Source organism: Mytilus edulis, chromosome 7 (assembly GCF_963676685.1).
Source record: "Mytilus edulis chromosome 7, xbMytEdul2.2, whole genome shotgun sequence".
Classification (NCBI taxonomy): Eukaryota; Metazoa; Mollusca; class Bivalvia; order Mytilida; family Mytilidae; genus Mytilus; species Mytilus edulis.
This window is the reverse complement of record NC_092350.1, coordinates 26,192,910-26,217,567: the sequence shown is the minus strand read 5'-3', so window position 1 is coordinate 26,217,567 and position 24,658 is coordinate 26,192,910. Positions and strand designations below refer to the sequence as shown.

The window sequence follows — 24,658 nt, the reverse complement described above, 5'->3', positions numbered from 1 at the left end:
GATAATTCATTAATTGACTATTCAGAAATATGGGAATAAAAGACATTGGATATAATACAAAGGGAAACTACTAAGAATTCAAAAAAATAAAAAAACAGAAATCATATGTTCTTAAGCAATAGACATGCTCATAAGCAACCAGGTATATAGAAAAGTTGTCCTGCCAGCAAAAATGCTGAAATTATTATTATTTCTGTTATGTATTTATTTGATAGTTGAGCATTACCCTGGAAAACTTTTACGATCCTGACATCCCAGATACTACAGAAAAGTATGATGCAGTTGACAAGTATGAATATGCTATAACTGATAATTCCTGGATGGGCAATATTTATACTAACTGGACAGCAGTAACTGTTCCTGCAGGAGATATAGTAAGTCAAATATCACCATTACATTATTTTTAAGAGAAAGCACGTACAAGTGGTCAGTTTATTGCTCTTCAGTCAAATTAATAGCTTAGATTCAAATTAGAAATCAAAGGAATTTTACATTATGTTTGCATGTTTAAGAAACCTGGATATATGCTATTCTCACTTTACAATCAAAATCCATTGTATAATTTATAGAACAGTATTGGTACATTGATTTACAGGTACAATACATTATCATTGCTCTCAACCATTCAGTTTGATTTGTGTGAGAATTTAATACATTCCAGACTTTTTACCTGAAAGAAATATTTTAAAGAGGATTAGATAGTCAAACTCAATTTTATAAAGAGCCTATTTTTTGCAGTATGTTATTAATTTGAAAGTTATTGCAATTTGAAGAAATTCAACTTATGTAGTAAGTGACCTTTAAAAAGCAAGTGCTTGGTAATTACATAGGATAAACCACTGCTTTTAAATATTATCTCTGAAATGCTTGTGGAAAAAATGAACACATTTAAAAAGCACATTGTATTTGACTTTTACCTGTCTTCTTTCAGGTGACCTTTGATGTGACCTTGACAGGAGAAATGGATTTTTCTAAATGTAAAAGAGTTTCTATTAGAGGATTTAACAGAGTAAAGATGTACTCCTTAGTATCAACAGAAATAAAGCAATGTGATGCATTCAACCCTAAGTTAATTGTTCCTAATATTGTTATTGATGCTAAAGGTGCACCTGATTCAGTAGGTAGGTTTATTATCTGGTTAGCTGTCACAATAATGTTTTCTAAATGTTAGATTTATACCCCCGCTTTAAAAAAGGGGGGGGTATACTGTTTTACCTCTGTCTGTCCGTCAGTCAGTCCGTCCGTCAGTCAGTCCGTCCCATGAAACTTTCGTCACATTTTTCTCAGGAACTACACATCCACCCTTTCTGTAATTTGGTATCAACATTTATATATGTCAGCCATACCGTGTGATGCGTTGTCAGATTCATCACTTGACAACTTCCTGTTTACCGAACACTTGTCTGATTTTACACATGATAGCCAAGTTGAAAATTTTCGTCACATTTTTCTCAGGAACTACAATACAAGGATTTCTGAAATTTGGTTTCAGGATTTATATATGTCAGCTATACCGTGTGATGCGTTTTCAGATTCATCACTCGACAACTTCCTGTTTACCGAACACTTGTCTGATTTTACACATGATAGCCAAGTTGAAAATTTTCGTCACATTTTTCTCAGGAACTACAATACAAGGATTCCTGAAATTTGGTTTCAGGATTTATATATGTCAGCTATACCGTGTGATGTGTTTTCAGATTCATCACTCGACTACTTCCTGTTTACCGAACACTTGTATGATTTTACACATGATAACCAAGTTAAAAATTTTCGTCACATTTTTCTCAGGAACTACAATACAAGGATTTCTGAAATTTGGTTTCAGGATTTTTATAAGTCAGCTATACCGTGTGATGCGTTTTCAGATTCATCACTCAACAACTTCCTGTTTACCGAACACTTGTATGATTTTACACATGATAGCCAAGTTGAAAATTTTCGTCACATTTTTCTCAGGAACTACAATACAAGGATTTCTGAAATTTGGTTTCAGGATTTTTATAAGTCAGCTATACCGTGTGATGCGTTTTCAGATTCATCACTCGACAACTTCCTGTTTACCGAACACTTGCATATTTTTACACTATTAATATTATCCACTTGCGGCGGGGGTATCATCAGTGAGCAGTAGCTCGCAGTTTCACTTGTTCAACCTGCTTTTTGTGTAACATTAACTTTATAACTCAATGCAAGTAGCATATGGGTCAAAATGCACTATTCATTTCAGGTAGGCAGTTATAGAAGAATTATTTTTTTAGATTCCTCCACCAATATAATGAACTTAGATAAGTTATGATTTCTGCTTTGAAGCAAAGAGGTTTTTGAATGTCTGGTTAATTTTATCATTTGAAATGAGATTGAATTAAGCTTAATCTACTTCTGTAGAAATTGTAAACAGGTAAACAATATTTTAGTGTTTTTTTCGAATTCGAAATTATCAGGGTTTTTTTGGTAGCTATTTTCCATATTTTCATTCTATGGTCCATGAAATGGCATGAAAACATAAAAATTACTGCTTCTGCAATACTTAAAAGTAAATATTACAATTTGTTTTAGATGGAATTGGTAATGAAATAGTCCTTGTAAGGAATGCACTGTGGACTGTACCAGATGTAGATTATACCCCATATAATAACATTATATCAGCAGTCTGGCCTACTCTTCGTCACAGAGATTATAAATATGCCATATTGAATGGCAGAAGTGTTAATGTGGCAACCTATTATAGACAAACTGGTACCCTTTCATTAACTGATCCCTGTTCACATGTTGATCAGATACGATGTGGTACAACAGGTTTGTGTATTTTGCTTTTATAACAATCAATAAAAAAAGTAAGCAGTGTCATATCCGCATTGGAAAAACATTTATTTGGTAAATTCTAGTTATCCTTGAAAATAATATACAGGACATTATTCTCTGTTTTGTGTGTGTTTAATGATCTCCATAAAGGTAAAGATTGTATAGATACATATTGCTAATTACTGTTAACTCAAGACAGATATCTCATCTGCAAATGAGCTCATCTTGCTTGAAATAAAGTATGTAAGAAATTAAAAAATCTCCTTTTACAGAAAGTTTAAAATTGTTTTTTTCAATAGTTCATAAGCCAATGCTTATAGAAGAGGATTGCCAAAATATTTCAGAGATATGTTCATTCTATTATTAAATTATAACCACTGTATGCATATATTTTTATAAATACCTCTACCTTTTAATTTTTTTGTCTGGTTGCTACCACATTGACATATACTACCATGATTTTCTTTATTATTTTAAAGCATCATGCAACATAGAAATGTTTTTAATTGCACTTATTTGATGGAACTTATCAGAGGAAAAAAATCCTCTAAAAATAGTTCTGTTATTTCCTTGAATTTCATCCTAGTCTTCTATTCTGGTATTGTAGAAAATGAGTATATGAATGAAGTGTTTTCCGCTGGAGATTTAGTACATGGTACTCGTTACATTGTATGTGTCCATGCTGATTATAAGGTGATTGACCGTGATACATGGGTTGAAGAGTTAGCAGCGGTCAGTACATGTAGTGATGGAGTTGTGGTGGACTTGACATCACCAACAGCAGGAGCAGTTTGGATCTCTCACAGTCCTAGTGTTAGATACCAGGTATTATAGCTGTACCACACTGTCTGTATAACTCTGCTCAGATGTTCATAAAACTGCATACCCATCCTTGTGATGTCAAATACCTTAACCCTGTCTGAATTAACTTGACCTGGATATATCACTGACGTCATAATGAATGAAACAATGTTGATAATTTATCAAAGAAGCATAATATTTCATCACAAACACTTCATGAAATATCAATCTTAAGATTTGACACTCACAAAAGCACAAATGTTTATTTCTTAATTGAATTATTAATGACATGTTCTTAGATTACAAGCATCTCTTCTTATAAGATTTATTTTTCAAATGAGTTGCTGCAATAATGTTATATCCTTATAAAAATATACTGATGATATTTATCAGGAGTTATGGCCCCTTACACATTGAGAAATATTTATCATATTAAAAATGATCTTGTAGAGTTCGATCACAGAAATGTATGTTAACTGGGAGTCCTTTATAGATGTGGATGAATTTGGGACTGGACCAAATCCTACTGGTATAATGGACTACACTGTTGGGATTGGTAAGTTTGAGACCTTCAATTGAAAGCAGATCACTTAAAAAGAAATTATTTGAAGGCTAAAATTTGAAATTTAATATTAAAAGTAAGAAGCTTCCCCTCATTTTGATCCGAATTGATTTGAAGTTTTTAAATTCATGAATGCATTGACCAGCAAGATTACAGATAATATAGTATGTACATGAATGAATAAGGTTTCTGGACAGTATGACATACTGGTTTTCTTGACCAGAACTTTTTTTACATAATTAGACTTGCACCTCTGTCCCAGTTTTAATATGAGTTCACAGTTCACAAACATGTTTAACCTAGCCACATTGTTTATGTTCATGCCCTGGGCAAAATTTAGTGGTTGTCCTTGTTTGCTTTCAATCATATTATTTTGTTTGTATTTTAGGTACATCTGAGGGAGCTAATGATGTTGTAGCATGGCAGAGTGTAGGAGTAGTCAATCACAAAGCCTTCCATGGTCTACTTTTACAGAATGGATTTGTCTATTATGCCACTGTCACAGGTACTGTAGTTTATGATACTCTGTAAAACATGTATTTAAAAAAAAAAGTAGATTTACACTGTAAAGGTTTGCATAGTTCTGATGTGGAAATTTATAATAATGATTATCAAATTTATTTTTTGACAATAGAATATGCTTAGTTTACAATTAAATGGTCAAAGATGGGGATATTCAGTAACAGTTTTCTTTAGAAAATGAGTTAAAACTCAATTTTTCATCAAAATTTTCATTGATTTTAGATACATGTAGATTTGCATTTAGATTACATTTTTATGGAGAGTTTAAAGACTAGACAAAAATGTAAACTCCTGAAGACTTTTATTTACTTACATACACGCACATGCTTTGATCTACAGTGAATAGTTGACTCATAAGCAAACAGACCCCATCTTATTTTTATACACAAAAAAAATCAGTTTTGAGGTTAAATAATAAGGGCATAGCAAACATGTTTGTCTTGTTTATCACTCTACTTTTCAAACACACGTACAATTTTACGACAGCCAGTTTTAATGGGCTTCTTTATCAGATTATTGTGCCTTGAGGAGCTTTGTCCTTTCAAATGAATATTTTTATACTTATATCAAGATAACTAACATTTATTTTTAATGTAACCTGAGAAATGCTTCAGATTTTACATACTATATTTCATTTACAGCCACTGATTTTGCTGGGAGAAGCACAACTAAGACTTCCAACCCAGTTATAGTAGACTATACCCAACCTACTAAGTCTGATGAACCTATATATTTAGTTGGTCGTCACATTACATCAACCAGAGAGGTGGAGGCATGGTAATAAAGAAAAATTGTATTTCCATTGGAATTTTATTTTGCCAAAGTTTTCATACAAGCCTTAAGAAACTATGTACTCCTTTGAATATTAAAACTTGTGGTCAACATATACCCGTGAAATACACAAAAATTAGTATCCCAAGAAAAGTAATGAATCAATAGTATATGAAACTTAAAACAAAAATCTTGTACTAGTACTTCTCTGGTACAGATAAGTGATTTTCATTCTAGATTTTATCATAGTGATAGCTACAGTATACACATGTCCATATTTCTCTGTCTTGCATTGCAATACTGAAAACCAGCTTATTTTAACGAGCGATTTATTTTCGCTACTTTTGCGAGAAGAAAAATAACTCAAATATAAATCGTCACGAAATAAGTAAATCCTTTATAATCTACATCAATTAAATGAGAAAATCACATATTTAAAAAGCCACGAAATGGACTTGAATTGGTATAACGTGAAATAAAGTATACGCTAAAATAAGTTGGTTTACAGTATCAGCTAAAGTAAATGTCATTCCTGACAATAGTTGATTCAGTTATTCTAAGTTTTGCTGAAGATGTGGCAATCAAGACAAATATTAAGGTTTGTGAAAATAAAATATATCTCAAAAAAACATCTATCGATTTCTTGTTATAATTACAAAAATCTATTGTATGTATTGAACATGTTGAACAAAAAACTATCGTATGTTATCTTTGAATGACACTAAAGTGTTGAGTTCAGGACATGAATTGAAACACTAAAAGAAAAATGTGTTTTCTTGTAACTTTTTTATTTTTCCTGATATGGACAGGACTAGCTAAGGTTTATGCTATTCATGAAAATACAGCATAGATTGTATTTATACTCCCGCATTAAAAAAGGGGGGGTATACTGTTTTACCTCTGTCTGTCCGTCTGTCAGTCAGTCCGTCCCATGAAACTTTTGTCACATTTTTCTCAGGAACTACACATCCACCCTTTCTGTAATTTGGTATCAACATTTATATATGTCAGCCATACCGTGTGATGCGTTTTCAGATTCATCACTTGACAACTTCCTGTTTACCGAACACTTGTATGATTTTACACATGATAGCCAAGTTGAAAATTTTCGTCACATTTTTCTCAGCAACTACAATACAAGGATTTCTGAAATTTGGTTTCAGGGTTAATCTAAGTCAGCTATACCGTGTGATGCGTTTTCAGATTGATCACTTGACAACTTCCTGTTTACCGAACACTTGTATGATTTTACACATGATAGCCAAGTTGAAAATTTTCGTCATATTTTTCTCAGGAACTACACATCCACCCTTTCTGTAATTTGGTATCAACATTTATATATGTCAGCCATACCGTGTGATGCGTTTTCAGATTCATCACTAGACAACTTCCTGTTTACCGAACACTTGTATGATTTCACACATGACAGCCAAGTTGAAAATTTTCGTCACATTTTTCTCAGGAACTACAATACAAGGATTTCTGAAATTTGGTTTCAGGATTTATATAAGTCAGCTATACCGTGTGATGCGTTTTCAGATTCATCACTCGACAACTTCCTGTTTACCGAACACTTGCATATTTTTACACTATTAATATTATCCACTTGCAGCGGGGGGGTATCATCAGTGAGCAGTAGCTCGCAGTTTCACTTGTTTTACTAGCCTTGAAGTAGTATTCAAAATATAACTATTTATTACCATTACAGTTGGACATCAGTATTTGAAGATGTAGAGAGTGGTATAAATCACTATGAATGGTACATTGGATCTCAGCCTGGTTATTATGACATCATGTCCAGAGCTATGGTAACTGGAGAGGAATGTGGACACTCAAATACACCATTAGATTTACTGGATGGTCATTCATATTATATTACTGTAGAGGTATTTACATGATTTGGTTTCCAAGAACAATATTTTTTATGGTGTAAGATTGAAAAATGAGGCAAAGCTATCTCAAAAATATCTATATGATATATAAGATATTATTCATTTTGGAAGGGTACAGGAAGCAAGTTGAAAATAATGGAGAAAATATTCATTCATTTGAGATCATGTTTTGTTATATAGAAAGATTTCTGGAAATTTATTTTAATTTGATTTCGTACCCTATTTAGTTTAGCTTCATAGGATTAGGAATGATTATATGGTATTTGAAAAATTGTCTCAAAGGGAACTTCATTCACAGATATAGTTGTTTGCAGGATCTAGGTCACAAACATAGTTTCAAATATGATCAGTCAGACATGGAACTTTTGAATACCTTGAAGGATACTAATTATTTTATCAATGTGACTAACCATTAGATTAGACTATATGTAGCAAACTGTATTTGAATGAATATCTACATAGTCAAGGTCAAGACTTCGTATATTTAGATAAGTATAAGATTAGGGGTACTATTTTGTAAGCTGTGTTTGTAGTGTTTCAGATATTTGATCTGGAATAATTGTTCTTAATATAGTATCAATAAAAATTCTAACCATTTTTAGGCTTTCAACAATGCTGGATTATCATCTGTTGCTACATCCTGGGCATTTGTCGTTGATACAACGCCACCTACTGGTGGACATGTTTATGATGGACAGAGAAGTCAAATGACTGGTGATGTTAAGGACATAGACTATCAGACAGAGACTAAAGTCCTCTATGGCTATTGGCAAGGTTTCCATGATTCTCATTCCCATATACAGGAGTATTACGTCAGTGTTGGGACATGTGATCTGTGTGATGATGTTCTGCATCGACAAGCACTGGGTATTGTACAAGGTAATGTTGCTTATGTACTTTAAGCAAGGAAAATAGTACTAGCTGTTCCCAAGCATTGCAAAATATGTAAAAGAATTTGATATCTGAATGCCTGAAACTATATTTATATTTAGAGAGAGTTAAGTTATATAATCCTGTAGAACCATATTTGAGTTTCTAAAATTAAATCATGAAGATTTATAAAATCAAATAATTTGAGAATACCAGTCCTGAATACATACAGGAATCTGATGTACAGTAGTTGTCGTTTGTTTATGTAATTTATACGTGTTTCTCGTTTCTCGTTTTTTAATATAGAATAGACCGTTGGTTTTCCCGTTTGAATGGTTTTACACTAGTAATTTTGGGGCCCTTTATAGCTTGTTGTTCGGTGTGAGCCTAGGCTCCGTGTTGACGGCCGTACATTGACCCATAATGGTTTACTTTTTTTAAATTGTTATTTGGATGGAGAGTTGTCTCATCACACTCACACCACATCTTCCTATATCTAACTATCAGTATATAAAAATAATAAGATTTGACATGGTATATTGACCAGAGACCAAATGACACAGATCTAAGCAATGAAGGACACTGTACAGTCTTTAACAATGAGCAAAACTGATACCATATCATAATCTTTAGAAGTGCCCTAAAATCAACCAAATTCGAAAAAATTCAAATGAAAAAATGCTTGAATATGATATGTTAAAGTGTATAATTTACATGCATGTAGAAGATACATTTTTTATTTTATTTTGAATTGTAAGTTTTGTAATAATTTCCTTGTTTAAATGTCTCACACATGTTCATTATGATGTAAACTGTAAGATTTTATACCTGATTACTGTTTGATTTCATGCATGATGAACTGAACAAGGAATATGATAGTCCTATGGACACATTTTCTTTTTTAAAATGATGCTGCAACAGAGTACATTATAAACTGTAAATTGGTTATCCAAGTTAAAGTCACTCCTGATACAAGCTAGATTTCTATATAATTAAAATGACATAAAATAAAAAGAAAACTTCAACTATAACCTGCTGTATATTTCAAATTTGAAATAACTGTGCCTCTTTTAAAATAACCATTTGTTTATCCTAGCTAGGCATCTTTAACAGCATCTTATCTTAAACTGCATCAAATTTTATTTTACAGATTTTGAACTGACTAACGTACACCTTGGTAATGGTATAAAATACTATGTCAGTATAACAGCCTGTAACACAGCAGAACTGTGTACGTCTATGTCATCAGATGGTGTCATTATAGACAATAGTCCACCTAAGGCTGGATCTGTGCAGGACGGAACAGGGTACCTTGACATACAATATCAGTCTTTAAGGTAAATAGTAAATGTCAACCTAAAACTGGTTTTGTACACAGGGTGTCTATCAAGAGTCACAAAACTTTTTCACATGATTTCACTCATATGCTTAGGACTTCAAACTGTCTAATTCATACCAGATGTCATGACATAAACAAACCACTACGTATTAATGGTTTTCTAGCCCTTCCCAGTGAAGGCCGAACTTTAGAATAAAAAGGCAACATCACTTAGCAGTACATTTTAAAAACTTATGTCTCTACTAGCTGGAAAATAGATTAGTCCTATTTAGATTAGTCCTATTTATATTAGTCCTATTTTCATTGCATGTAGCGTTTCTTAACTACATAAGGATATATTTATCTTTTGATTCAGGTCTTACATATCAGCCAAATGGTATGGATTCCAAGACCCACAATCTGGTATAGAAAAATATGTATGGAGGGCAGGTACAACAAAAGGAGGAGATGATGTCATGGCACCAGTGGAGCTCCATATAACGCAGGTTGCTGCCGTCCCAAATTTGTCCCCATTGTTACCAGTCGAGAAGACAATTTATATTACAGTTAGAGCTTATAACAGAGCAGGTAAGGAATTAAGAAGTATTTGGCAGTTCTTACACAAGATATTTCCATAAAAATAACTTTAGTTCAACAAAGGTTTTGAATTATTCACCAGTTTTCTTATGAACATTTTCTTCTTATTATACATACCGGTACATATGATTATTTTAAATTTGATATCTGTGTAGTATGATGTATGTAACAAATATAATTTGAAAATGTCACGAAACTGAAATATTGATTGAGGGGTATGACATCACCCTGTCAATTCACAACTATTCTGCTTTTTGGGGATAATAGCCAGGAGAGGTGTTGACCGAAATTTTTAAATTCTTTATCATATAAACTAAAGACCTAAAAACTGGCATTCAAATGATTTAAAAGAATATAATCACATATATATATACTCATTCAAGATTAAGAACACTTATGACAATACAAGAGGATCATTTTGTCCTGTTGTTCTTAAAATCCCTTATGGAGAATTTGAAAATTGGCTTGTATGTGACATGCTTTTGGGATTTGAGATATTGGGGTGAAAAAGTGAAGATGTGAGATATAGATAGGGGGTAAAAAAGTGTGGATGTGGGATATTATGGGTAAAAGTGTGATCTGGGTAAAAGAAGTTATAAAAATGGGAATTTAAAAAATAGACAAAAGAAATCTCGATTTGGCAAATGAGCACATGTGCCACCCTCTTAATTTGTATACCTATCTGCCAATATTTCTAGGTTTGTGGTCAGAAGCTAGTTCCAATGGTTTCAAGGTAGACGATACAGTCCCTGATGTTACTGGTCCTACATTCCCTCAGAACTTTGGTGTAAATGGACTAACACAGATATATAGGACTACTATGAAAGTAGAATGGACTACTGAAGATACTCAATCACATATAGAAAGGCAGTATCTATCGGTCAAGTCTCATATTGGTGGTCAGTTTGAATTGTCTTCTGTTCAGGTGAGTTGAATAATGACTGAAGACTTTCCCATTATATATGTTTATGCTGCAATTAAAGGATAATATTTAGGAAGTTAACCAAAAGAGGGGTAAGGGCCTTATTTGATTCCAATTATTAAGTTCAATATTTCAGGATGAAAAAACATGTTAGGAAGTTAAATAGAAGTATTTTTGGCAAATTTTTTTTTCTGAAACATTGATTTTGACATCCCAAATAGGTCAAAATCAGAGATTTTTGAAAATTTGACAAACTCATACTGATTTCAACCAAATTAATGCTTAGGAAACATAAAGCAAATGTGTTGACAAACTAAATATTTGTGTCAGATAAGTATTGACAGCAATTAGAGCCAAGAAACCAGATTTTGGGTAAAGGCCTTTAGTTAACATTGTTGCCCACTGCATTGTAATTCTTACTACCTATGTCATTTTCATTACTTTCAGTTCATAATAACATATTTATTTTTTATATATCATGTACAATGTATATTATATGTTTGCAGGTGAATGGGATAGTGAGGAACTATATATTTACTAATCTAAGACTACATGATGGTGTTACATATTATGTGACATTGATAGCCTGTAATGGAGCACAACTTTGTACCACAAGTGTCTCAAATGGAATGTTTGTAGACACAACTCCACCATCAAGAGGTATTTCAGGAATAAATGATATGCAATATCTGGCCTGAAGGGCCAAGTGAGCTTTTCTCATCACTTGGCGTCAGTCGTCGACTGTCGTCATCGTCGTTAACATTTTACATTTTGAACTTCTTCTAGAGAACCACTGAATGGAATGAAACCAAACATGGCATGAATGTTCCTTATGAGGTGCTGACCAAGTGTTGTTACTTTGAAGCCGATTCATCATCCAAGATGGCCGCCAGCGGGGGGGGACTTAGTTAAACATAGGACCCTATTGGAAATGCATACAAATGACTTCTTTTAGAGAACTGTTGAATGGAATGAAACCAAACATGGCATGAATATTCCTTATGAGGCGCTGACCAAGTGTTGTTACTTTGTAGACGATCCATCATCCAAGATGGCCGCCAGCAGGGGGACTTAGTTAAACATAGGACCTTATGGGAAATGCATACAAATGACTTCTTTTAGTGAACCACTGAATGGAATGAAACCAAACATGGCATTGATATTCCTTATGAGGTGTTGACCAAGTGTTGTTACTTTGTAGCCGATCCATCATCCATGATGGCCGCCAGCAGGGGGACTTAGTTTCACATAGGACCCTATGGTAAATACATACAAATGTCTTCTTTTAGGGAACCACTGAATGGAATGAAATCAAACATAGCATGAATGTTCCTTTTGAGGTGCTGACCAAGTGTTGTTACTTTGTAGCTGATCCATCATCCAAGATGGCCGCCAGTGGGGGACTCAGTTTAACATAGGACCCTATGGGAAATACATACAAATTACTTCTTTTATTGAACCACTGAATGGTATGAAACAAAACAGCAAGAATGTTCCTAATGAAATGCTGACCAAGTGTTGGTACTTTGTCGCCAATCAAACATCCAAGATAGCCGCCAGTGGGACTTACTTTTACATAGGACCTTATGAGAAATAAATTCAAATTTCTTCTTTTAGACAACCACTGAATGGAATAAAATCAAAAATAGCATAAATGTTTCTTATGAGATGCTGACCAAGTGTCGTTACTTTGTAGCCGATCCATCATCCAAGATGGCCGCCAGCAGGGGGTTTAGTTTAACATAGGACCCTATGGGAAATGCATACAAAAGTCTTCTTCTTGTGAACCACTGAATTGAATGAAATCAAACATAGCATGAATTTTCCTGTCCTTATGAGGTGCTGGCCAAGTTTTGTAACTTTCTAGCCAAATTTTATCTTTTTTTATATGATTTCAAAAATCCAAGTAGAGTCAGGTGAGCGATACAGGCTCTAGTTACATTAAAATATCAACACTGATGTTAAAATTGAATCTGGAATTTTCTTGTATGATAAAATAACACTCATTAAGGCAAATCAGAATACCAATAGGTTTTGGATATTACTTCAAAAATTACAAAAAAAATTATGTGCTAGAGGAGGTGAAGGCACTTTTTCATGTGTACACAGACCTATTTTCATTACTTACTTTTAATTACTTTTATTAATATTCTATATTCCTATGTTTGTAAAGTTTCATGATTCAGATGATGGCATTAATCCTCTCACATATTAAACAAATAAATATGTATTTGATTAATACTAAAATTTTGACAATATTTTTTTTATTTTTGCAAGAACCATTTGCTTGTTAAACATTTACCATCAAGACATTTTGTGCAAACATTTAACAAGGGAGCAAAATTAAATGTGAATAGAAGTAAATTAAAGCATAGATGTTAATTCAATTTAGGAAAATTTCATACTTAGTTCATAATATGTATATTTATAACTTATATACAAAAAATATGATATTTTGCTTATATGTGTATATAGTAGACATAGCAAATGCCATGACAATTTAGCCAATAAAAATCTATGACAGCTCTCTCACAAAATTGATATCTTTTTATGCCCCACCTACGATAGTAGAGGGGCATTATGTTTTCTGGTCTGTGCGTCCGTTCGTCCGTCTGTTCGTTCGTTCGTTCGTTCGTCTGTTCGTTCGTCCGTCTGTCCCGCTTCAGGTTAAAGTTTTTGGTCAAGGTAGTTTTTGATGAAGTTGAAGTCCAATCAACTTGAAACTTAGTACACATGTTCCTTATGATATGATCTTTCTAATTTAAATGCCAAATTAGAGTTTTGACCCCAATTTTAGGGTTCACTGATAGAAAATGATAGTGCAAATTTCAGGTTAAAGTTTTTGGCTTCAGGTTAAAGTTTTTGGTCAAGGTAGTTTTTGATGAAGTTGAAGTCCAATCAACTTGAAACTTAGTATACATGTGCCCTATGATATGATCTTTCTAATTTAAATGCCAAATTAGAGTTTTGACCCCAATTTTACGGTTCACTGAACATAGAAAATGATAGTGCAAATTTCAGGTTAAAGTTTTTGGTCATGGTAGTTTTTGATGAAGTTGAAGTCCAATCAACTTGAAACTTAGTATACATGTGCCCTATGATATGATCTTTCTAATTTAAATGCCAAATTAGAGTTTTGACCCCAATTTTACGGTTCACTGAACATAGAAAATGATAGTGCAAATTTCAGGTTAAAGTTTTTGGCTTCAGGTTAAAGTTTTTGGTCAAGGTAGTTTTTGATGAAGTTGAAGTCCAATCAACTTGAAACTTAGTATACATGTGCCCTATGATATGATCTTTCTAATTTAAATGCCAAATTAGAGTTTTGACCCCAATTTTACGGTTCACTGAACATAGAAAATGATAGTGCAAATTTCAGGTTAAAGTTTTTGGTCAAGGTAGTTTTTGATAAAGTAGAAGTCCAATCAACTTGAAACTTAGTATACATGTTCCCTTTGATAAGATCATTCTAATTTTAATGCCAAATTAGAGAATTTATTCCAATTTCACAGTCCTTTAAACATAGAAAATGATAGTGTGAGTGGGGCATCCGTGTACTGTGGACACATTCTTGTTATTCATACTTTTTTAAAAGGAATGTTTGCAGTGGACACAGAACATGCAGCTAATTTAACACGACATGAAAATGGTCACATGACCTGGTCCAGTCGTGCATTGTATTTAGCGTGGCTAGGATTCTCAGACATTCATTCAGGGATAGATTATTATCACGTTACTGTAGGGAGCGGTTATTTAAAAGATGATTTGACTGATGTAAGTAATTATTCAGTTATAATCAATTCAGTTATAAAATTTAATCCCTGTTTTTTTTTCTTTGTTTGAATGAGGAGTAGCTATTTAAAGTGGTTTGACAAAATATGACACTGTGTGAAAACATTGAATGAAAAAAAATTAGTTTTATTCTTACGGTGATCCAATGCACCTTATTGCTATTTGTCCACTATTACTGGACATCATTTAAGTTTTAACGTCATAATAGAAAATATCTGACGCCACAATGGAAAATTGATTGTTGTATGATGTCAAAAGTTCAAGCAGGACAATTCTCGGGTCCAGCCCGACAGTTTTCCAAATAGCGATTTGGGTGTAAAGAAATTTGCATGCTTTCCTAAATTTATAGATACATATATGGGTCATTTTAAAAAAATGTCGAATTTTGAAATTGAAAAAATTATTAAAAGTTACTTATTCAAACAACCCTCTACATAAGCAAATCAAAACAAACAGTACTTTAAGAACAACATATTAAAAGATGCAATCTTAATGATGTCATAAAGGAATATCTTGAAACATTTTTTGATCGGTGGTACAATATTTTGTCTATCCTGTTACAATTTTCAAAAGATATTTTGGGTTATTAAGAAAAGGTTAAGATAAAATGTTAAGCTTGTTTTATGTTACCAATTAGATGGTTTTCAAGAGAATAAACTTCTATATATATTCATTCTGTAAAATAATAGATTATTTGCCAATTTTCTAGGTTGTACTGAAAAATGGCTCAAAAAATTGGTTTTCAAAGGTTGTAAAAATTACCACCAGTAATGCAAGTCTAAGATAGCAATTTATATTGTTCGGCCCTTTTTCACCCTTTCAAATAAACCCAACATCAAGTAAATCCCTCATAAGTTAATTTACTTTTCCCTTTATTTCGTTGGTAACAGGAACGTACGTTTCTGATATATCACTATATATAAGTCTATCCTGTTACCTTTTTGCCTATCCTGTTACCGATATCAGTATTGCACCTGCAAATGCTTACTTGGGAAGATTATAACCTTAAGATGAATTCAAACAATGAAATATTTCATTCATTTTCCACCTACATGTTAAGATATAAAATTTAACGACGTGTTTGTCTATTATTGTCTATCCTGTTACTGTAACCATAGCAACCATAGTAACAGGATAGACATAACAGGATAGACAAATTTCTTCGTTTTTGATTGCTGTTGTGAAATAACTACTTCCTTTGGTGAAGTGATTATGGTTTTCTGTTGTGAATTTGGTTTCCAACACGTTATTGCACTTTTTACAACCATACTGTTAGTGTAATTAATCAAAATGGTTGGTAACAGCATAGACATGAAAAAAAGTACGCTCTATTTTTTTCACTAAATGTCTTGAAATTTCTTTTCTCTACACTGTCGTTCAAGAAACGAGGCGTTTTAAATGTAAAGATTACTTTGCATTTTTGAAATCAACACTGACTGATTCAATATTCATAGAGAGAATAATTTAACGACTGATTTTAGTAGCGGTAACAGGATAGACCCGAACCTCCTGTACGCTGATTGAATTTAGTGTGTAGATAATCTGTTACATACAATGATAAAGAATTATAATTAACGTTCTTAAAAAGTCCCTTTTGCAGATATCAAGGGGATCAGAAAATCGGAAAAAAATCATTTGAAATGTGTTTTTCTGACAATATGTACGCACACAAATACCCCCCAAATCGGACTTATATACAGTTTAATCTTATCAAAATAGATGTAAGGTGTGTTTATTATTAATGTTCTGAATCACAAATTCGACAAGCTTTCATTTGAACCATTACAACTGAAATTTCCATAAGAAATAAAAATTTTAGCATGGGTGTACTGAAAATTCTTCATTTTTTGAAAATGACCCAAACCATCAGTTTTATTATGAAAAAAATGGCAGACAAATGAAATACCATTTCTTTTGAAGGACACATCAACAAAGTATGGATACACAACAACAGGAACAGATCACAATGATGAAGGATATATACAACTAAATACTGTACCTACTCTCAACCTTATATTGTATGATACAGTGTATGTCACTGTCTGGGCAGTTAATGGGGTAAGACATATAATAATTTTTATATATAAATACGAACATGTGAGTTGATTGCAATTGCCAATGAGGCAACTATTCTCTAGAATCAAGTTGCAATAGTCAATGAGACAACTGTTCTCTAGAATCAAGGAGATGTGAGTTGATTGCAATTACCAATGAGACAACTATTCTCTAGAATCAAGGAGATGTGATAGGATTTCCAATGAGACAACTATTCTCTAGAATCAAGGAGATGTGATAGGATTGCCAATGAGACAACTGTTTTCTAGAATCAAGGAGATGTGATGGGATTGCCAATGAGACTACTATTATTCACAAGAGTCAAAATATTGTTACACTGTTTCAATAATGAAATTGGTCATTTCATTACATTGTAATATTGTAACAGCTCCAATCTACTCTGCTATTACAGGGATGATTCCACTATAAAGTTTTAGGCCGCTTAGCGGCCCTTAAATCGGCCAGCGGCCCCCCAAAAATGTACATGAAAATAAATTCCCAATTCAGGAAAATAAAATAAAAATCGATATTTCCGGAAAAGTTTCTGTCACCGATTAAGGCAACTATAATTTTTCCTAGTTTGTTGTCAAACGGTTTTAAAATCCGGATAAGAATGCTGTTTACGATCGCATTTTATTAACAACGATTTAATTATGTCAACATGTGGCAAAACATTTTTATAGCCTAATTCAATTGATTAGTATGTTATGGGAGTATTCAATCTTGTAAAATCAGATCGCCCAGCAGGTTCATCAAAATAGGTGTAAAAACAGACCTCGGCAGAGAGCAAATTCAAATTTGTATATAGCATTGATGGATAAAGTTAAATGGGCGCCGATCTTGTAAAAGCGGATCACCCGGCAGAGCCGTTTATTATATGATGAAAACTTGTTTTGTAAAAGAAATTATTTCCTCAAAAGACAAAAGTTTGAGCGTTTTTTGAAAATAATGTTGATGATAGACCATTCATGAAATACGATGTCATCATTATGGAACTATTTCAAAAGTTTTGAAGATGATCCAAATAATTTTAAAGAACACTGGTACAACGCTTTAAATATCTGATCAATTAAGTATATGAACTTTTGTAATTGCTTTTCTGAATTCGACAATTGACCAGTTCAATTTGAAATCCATTTGAATCAAGATAAATTTATAGAGACGACCTGCTGTTGAAAAAATACCCGATGAATGATTTTTTTCAGTGGTTTATTTTAGCTGAAATATAGGTTTTTGTAATAGGCCTAGGTAACTATAGCTTAGATGATAGACTGGTGCATCATGTTCAATGATATTCATGTAATAACAGTAGCCAATCCAGAATTATTCAAAATGTCACAACTTACATGAACATCAGTGTACAGGTTAAACTTAATAATACAAATGTATACATTTTCCGTTTTTACAGGAAAATAATGTTATTTCTTCTTAGATTTTATGCTTAAAAATTCCCAATTAGAATACAAATTCCCAATTTGATGATCAAGGGACCCATTTGAAAACACCTGGAATCATCCCTGTATTATGATTTAAGAAGTGCTTGGAGCCACTTAATTCTTTGAACACCTAATCTATGTTGGACTGAGAATAGCTGTGATCCAGGCAAGCCTGCATATATAACCATCTTGTGCTTAATGCAATCAGCCTTATTTAATTGATTTATTTTTTAATATGAGATGATATGGTCCATTCCCTATTGAAACTTCAGTTCCATGATTATACAGTCATATGTTTCTATATTTTATTCTAGGTTGGACTAAGAAGTGCCATGGTTCACTCAGCCTTTAATAAAAAATCTGGTGGTTCACTAGAGTTGATAAGACGTTGTGTAACATTCTCCTGTATAGGACATTGTGTGTGTGCTCCACAGGACCAGAAATGTTCATATGATCCAAGTCTGATATGTGACAGTGTAACAGCATGTAAGTATTACTGTGGTGAAGAGATTTAGTCAGGTGGTTCACTAGAACTAATTAGACACTGTATGACATTCACCTGTAAAGGACATTGTGTGTGTGCTCCACAGGACCAGAAATGTTCATATGATCCAAGTCTTACATGTAACAGTGTAACAGCATGTAAGTATTACTGTGGTGAAGAGGTTTAGTCAGGTGGTTGACACTAGAACTAATTAGACACTGTATGACATTCACCTGTAAAGGACATTGTGTGTGTGCTCCACAGGACCAGAAATGTTCATATGATCCAAGTCTAACATGTAACAGTGTAACAGCGTGTAAGTATTTCTAGGATAAGGAGGTTAATAGCCAGGTGCTAGAATGATTCTCCTTTCACTGTAAATTCAATATCATTCATTGGATATCAATTTTGTTGGGAATACATAAAAACACAACTTTAAATATTCAAAAAACAAATTTCTAAAGACTTGTATGCAGACATTGACAAAACCATGAAATCAAATATCCACCAAATAAAGAATTTTTCTTTAATCTACAAAATGTATTATCCATGAATAAAGTAATTCATTCATGGTATATTGACATTGAGCTGAAATTTAAATTTTTACAATGAGATAGAGTAATATGCTTGTGTGTTTGTTGGTATTTTACACCTCTTTCATTTATTGGAATAGCTGGTAAAGGAACAGAGATGTAAATTATTTTCAAATTGCTCCCTCTCCCCAACTTTTGGAGTGGAAATATCAGTAGAATAAGAAATTAAATTGGTGTGTCCTAAAATGAATTGTATAATTTAAATGAATATAGCTCATAGACAATCTTTTTCAGCCAACCCAAATGATTTGATAGAAGTGTATGATGTCAATGGTTATAGTTTGGATGACCAAGAAATCACATCCTCAGATACTGTACTCAGGGGATACTGGCAGTTTATAATGAGACAGGGAATAGCTCCTCAATGGTGAGTATATCCTCAGATACTGTACTCAGGGGATACTGGCAGTTTATAATGAGACAGGGAATAGCTCCTCAATGGTGAGTATATCCTCAGATACTGTACTCAGGGGATACTGGCAGTTTATAATGAGACAGGGAATAGCTCCTCAATGGTGAGTATCTAATCAGGTACAATACTCAGCGGGTACTGGCAGTTTATAATGAGACAGGGAATAGCTCCTAAATGGTGAGTAACTAATCAGATACTGTACTCAGGGGTACTGACAGTTTATAATGAGACAGAATAGCTCCTCAATGGTGAGTAACTAACCAGGTACAATACTCAGGGGATACTGGCAGTTTATAATGAGACAGGGAAAAGCTCCTCAATGGTGAGTAACTAATCAGGTACAATACTCAGCGGGTACTGGCAGTTTATAATGAGACAGGGAATAGCTCCTAAATGGTGAGTAACTAATCAGATACTGTACTCAGGGGTACTGACAGTTTATAATGAGACAGGGAATAGCTCCTCAATGGTGAGTAACTAATCAGGTACAATACTCAGGGGATACTGGCAGTTTATAATGAGACGGGGAATAGCTCCTAAATGGTGAGTAACTAATCAGATACTGTACTCAGGGGTACTGACAGTTTATAATGAGACAGGGAATAGATCCTCAATGGTGAGTAACTAATCAGGTACAATACTCAGGGGGTACTGGCAGTTTATAATGAGACAGGGAATAGCTCCTCAATGGTGAGGAACTAATCAGGTACAATACTCAGGGGGTACTGACAGTTTATAATGAGACAGGGAATAGCTCCACAATGGTGAGTAACTAATCAGATACTGTACTCAGGGGTACTAACAGTTTATAATAAGACAGGGAATAGCTCCTCAATGGTGAGTAACTAATCAGGTACAATACTCAGGGGGTACTGGCAGTTTATAATGAGACAGGGAATAGCTCCTCAATGGTGAGTAACTAATCAGGTACAATACTCAGCGGGTACTGGCAGTTTATAATGAGACAGGGAATAGCTCCTCAATGGTGAGTAACTAATCAGGTACAATACTCAAGGGGTACTGGCAGTTTATAATGAGACAGGGAATAGCTCCTCAATGGTGAGTAACTAATCAGGTACAATACTCAGGGGTACTGGCAGTTTATAATGAGACAGGGAATTGCTCCACAATGGTGAGTAACTAACCAGGTACAATACTCAGGGGGTACTGACAGTTTATGATAAGACAGGGAATAGCTCCTCAATGGTGAGTAACTAATCAGGTACAATACTCAGGGGATACTGGCAGTTTATAATGAGACAGGGAATAGCTCCTCAATGGTGAGTAACTAATCAGGTACAATACTCAGGGGGTACTGGCAGTTTATAATGAGACAGAATAGCTCCTCAATGGTGAGTAACTAATCAGGTACAATACTCAGGGGATACTGGCAGTTTATAATGAGACAGGGAATAGCTCCTCAATGGTGAGTAACTAACCAAGTACAATACTCAGGGGGTACTGACAGTTTATGATAAGACAGGGAATAGCTCCTCAATGGTGAGTAACTAACCAAGTACAATACTCAGGGGGTACTGGCAGTTTATAATGAGACAAGGAATAGCTCCTCAATGGTGAGTAACTAATCAGGTACAATACTCAGTGGGTACTAGCAGTTTATAATGAGACAGTGAATAGCTCCTCAATGGTGAGTATCTAATCAGGTACAATACTCAGGGGGTACTGACAGTTTATGATAAGACAGGGAATAGCTCCACAATGGTGAGTAACTAATCAGGTAAAATACTCAGGGGCTACTGACAGTTTATGATAAGACAGGGAATAGCTCCACAATGGTGAATAAATAATAAGGTACAATACTCAGGGGGTACTGACAGTTTATAATGAGACAAATAATAGCTCCTCAATGGTGAGTATATCCTCAGATACTGTACTCAGAGGGGTACTGGCAGTTTATAATGAGGCAGGGAATAGCTCCTCAATAGTGAGTACATCCTTAGATACTGTACTCAGAGGGGTACTGGCAGTTTATAATGAGGCAGGATATAGCTCATCAATAATGAGTACATCCTCAGATACTGTTCCGATCAGGGGGTACTGGCAGTTTATGAGGAAGGGAATAGCTCATCAATAGTGAGTACATTCTAAGATACTGTTCTGATCAGAGGGTACTGGCAGTTTATAATGAGGAAGGGAATAGCTCCTCAATGGTGAGTACATTCTAAGATACTGTTCCGATTAGGGGGTACTGGCAGTTTATAATGAGGAAGGGAATAGCTCCACAATAGTGAGTATATCCTCAGATACTGTTCCGATTAGGGGGTACTGGCAGTTTATAATGAGACAGGGAATAGCTCCACAATAGTGAGTATATCCTCAGATACTGTTCCGATTAGGGGGTACTGGCAGTTTATAATGAGACAGGGAATAGCTCATCAATGGTGAGTACATCCTCAGATACTCTACTGATCAGGGGGGACTGGCGGTTTATTATGAGACAGCGAATAGCTCCTCAATGGTGAGTAAATCCTCAGATACAATACTTAGGGGGTACTGGCAGTTAGTAATGAGACAGGGAATAACTCTACAATAGGGAGTTGATAGACAATGATAACATAGCATAAAATTTAGCAAATGAAACTGAAACATAAGTCAGTTTATTAGATTCTTTGTTTGAACAATTGAAATGGTATTTTACTTTTATTTTAGGTTTGAATGGAGTGTAGGGTTGTCTAGTGGTACATTACCAGATGGAATATATACTTCTGTAGATGATAGAGTATGGCATGATGCAGCACAACTTACATCAGCTACATACTCTTCTGAATATGGTATAACTCTTGTAATATATCTTTAAAAAACCAGATGAAAACAATAAGTATAGATTATCGGGTTTTCTACACATGGATATCGTAAAACATCAGCCGCGAGCCACAATGTGAACCTTTTTGGTGAGTGAGCGTAGCTAAAAAGTTTCACATTGTGTCGAGCGGCTGATATTTTACGATATCTATACGAAGAAAACCTGATTATCTTATTATCGTTCTATTACTGGTCGTTTCTTTCTCCCTAAGACAGTTTCACACTTGACAAAAGCAAGCTTGATAACGTCTCCTCTCGCATTTTGACGTCGCTGATAACCTTTCCTCTCACATTGTGACGTTGCTGATAATGCCTGGTCTCGTTTTGTAGTCTTGATACGAGAATTACGGAGCAACAGAGCAGAGTGATATAGGCGGAGGGAAGGACGATAAATGTAAAACATTGATCATCATAAATAAAACTGTTTTTTTGTTGTTGTTGACAAATTGACTGATTATAACTATTGTAACATACATTTGGTATATCACTGGCTAATTATCTGGTACACCTGGTCTGGTTTAAATAATTGTCAACCATAATTAGAATTATACATATTTAAGCATTCATGATAGTGAGTTACATGAAAACTCGTACCATTTTTTTGGCATGTTTATGAAACAATAGTCTAAATGATTTCTCATGAAATAAGTCAACTTTGGTATGATGTTTGCTGTTATAACAGTGTTGCTTTTTCATTAGATTTCAAATTTCTAACTTAAAAGCTACTTTAGAAAAATTTAGCTATCAGTGCATTAAGTTGCAACAGTAAGCTCAACATCATTAGAGGTATGAAAAACTTAAGATTTTGTACCACAGCAATTTTGAAATGAAGTGGTCTATAATAATCAAGCAAAATATGTTTGCCATATTTAAAAAAAACATCAAGTACATCTATATTTTATGATATATATTTTTTGCAGAGTTTTACCTCACCAATGGTCAGGATTATTCCTTCTTTGTCCGTTTATGGTATGATGGTACAACATTTGCTGACTTTAAAACCAATGGTATAATGATATCTACAGGAAATCTAGCTCTGGCTACAGCAGGAGGAAAAGCTGTAAGTATAAATAATAAAATGTTAGTACTTTTAAAACCAATATTCAAATATCTTATTACAATGTTATATTGACAATTTTGATTAGTTTACTGAGGGGGGATAGGACCTTTATCAGGACTCCGGGATCGGGTGTTTTAAGCTCGGGATTTCGGGATTGACTATTTCGGGATCCGGGAATTCTTGTTTTTGAATTTCGGGACTTCGGGATTTCGTTTTTTTAAGCCCGGGATTTCGGGATTTCATGTTTTTAAGCCCGGGAATTCGGGATCAGGACCCCTCCTACCCTCCCCCTTTACTGTAAATTCAGATATTATTACGATGTTTTATTATTGTGAAAAATGCAACAGGGTTATATAAGAGGTAAGTCACAATAATTTAAACTCATATTTTGAAATTTTGCATATGAATTAAACCGGATTTTTTTCAATATCGCAAAGATACCAATCGCATTATAATGAAATGAAATAATAAATGGACGCAATAAATTCTGAATTTACAGTATTCAAAAGAATATTATTTGAAGAGTACATTAATATAAAATTCAATTTAAATAAATCACATGTATGGTATTTGTTGTATACAGTTTTGTTACCTTGTTTCATGTCATGAATGTCATTTGACTTTGTATATATTATAGGTTACAGAGAAGGTGACAGGGACCAATGTAAAAGATGCTGATTTTGTCAGACAAGGACGACCTATGACCTTTGACTGGAATGAAAAGTTTGTAAATGCAGCCACTTTGATCAAAGAGTTTAGAATCTACATAAGTACATTCCCTGGAGGTAAGGTTGATATATTTACAACATGTACCTTTCCGTAACAGCCCTGATGTCGTCCTGATACTCCAATATTAGATCAAAGAGCTAGCAAAGTGCTCATTTGGGTTGAGGGATGATACCAGGGGCCATATGGAAATGAACATGGAACTTGTTGTTCACTG

General features: G+C 33.9%; 1 protein-coding gene across 1 annotated transcript in view; it reads left to right on the top strand.

The window, feature by feature from the left end:
* Window positions 1–24,658, top strand: part of LOC139481135 (uncharacterized) — a 112,305-nt gene that overhangs the window by 76,293 nt on the left and 11,354 nt on the right. Inside the window, exons 28-47 of the mRNA XM_071264247.1 lie at window positions 216–374; window positions 932–1,121; window positions 2,560–2,799; window positions 3,413–3,630; window positions 4,057–4,162; window positions 4,557–4,673; window positions 5,332–5,467; window positions 7,170–7,347; window positions 7,956–8,232; window positions 9,374–9,560; window positions 9,918–10,129; window positions 10,837–11,063; window positions 11,567–11,720; window positions 14,656–14,834; window positions 16,773–16,910; window positions 18,658–18,829; window positions 19,655–19,787; window positions 22,503–22,624; window positions 23,576–23,715; window positions 24,353–24,500. Of these exons, the coding sequence (XP_071120348.1) occupies window positions 216–374; window positions 932–1,121; window positions 2,560–2,799; window positions 3,413–3,630; window positions 4,057–4,162; window positions 4,557–4,673; window positions 5,332–5,467; window positions 7,170–7,347; window positions 7,956–8,232; window positions 9,374–9,560; window positions 9,918–10,129; window positions 10,837–11,063; window positions 11,567–11,720; window positions 14,656–14,834; window positions 16,773–16,910; window positions 18,658–18,829; window positions 19,655–19,787; window positions 22,503–22,624; window positions 23,576–23,715; window positions 24,353–24,500 (3,433 nt within the window). The remainder of the gene's footprint in view (window positions 1–215; window positions 375–931; window positions 1,122–2,559; window positions 2,800–3,412; window positions 3,631–4,056; window positions 4,163–4,556; window positions 4,674–5,331; window positions 5,468–7,169; window positions 7,348–7,955; window positions 8,233–9,373; window positions 9,561–9,917; window positions 10,130–10,836; window positions 11,064–11,566; window positions 11,721–14,655; window positions 14,835–16,772; window positions 16,911–18,657; window positions 18,830–19,654; window positions 19,788–22,502; window positions 22,625–23,575; window positions 23,716–24,352; window positions 24,501–24,658) is intronic.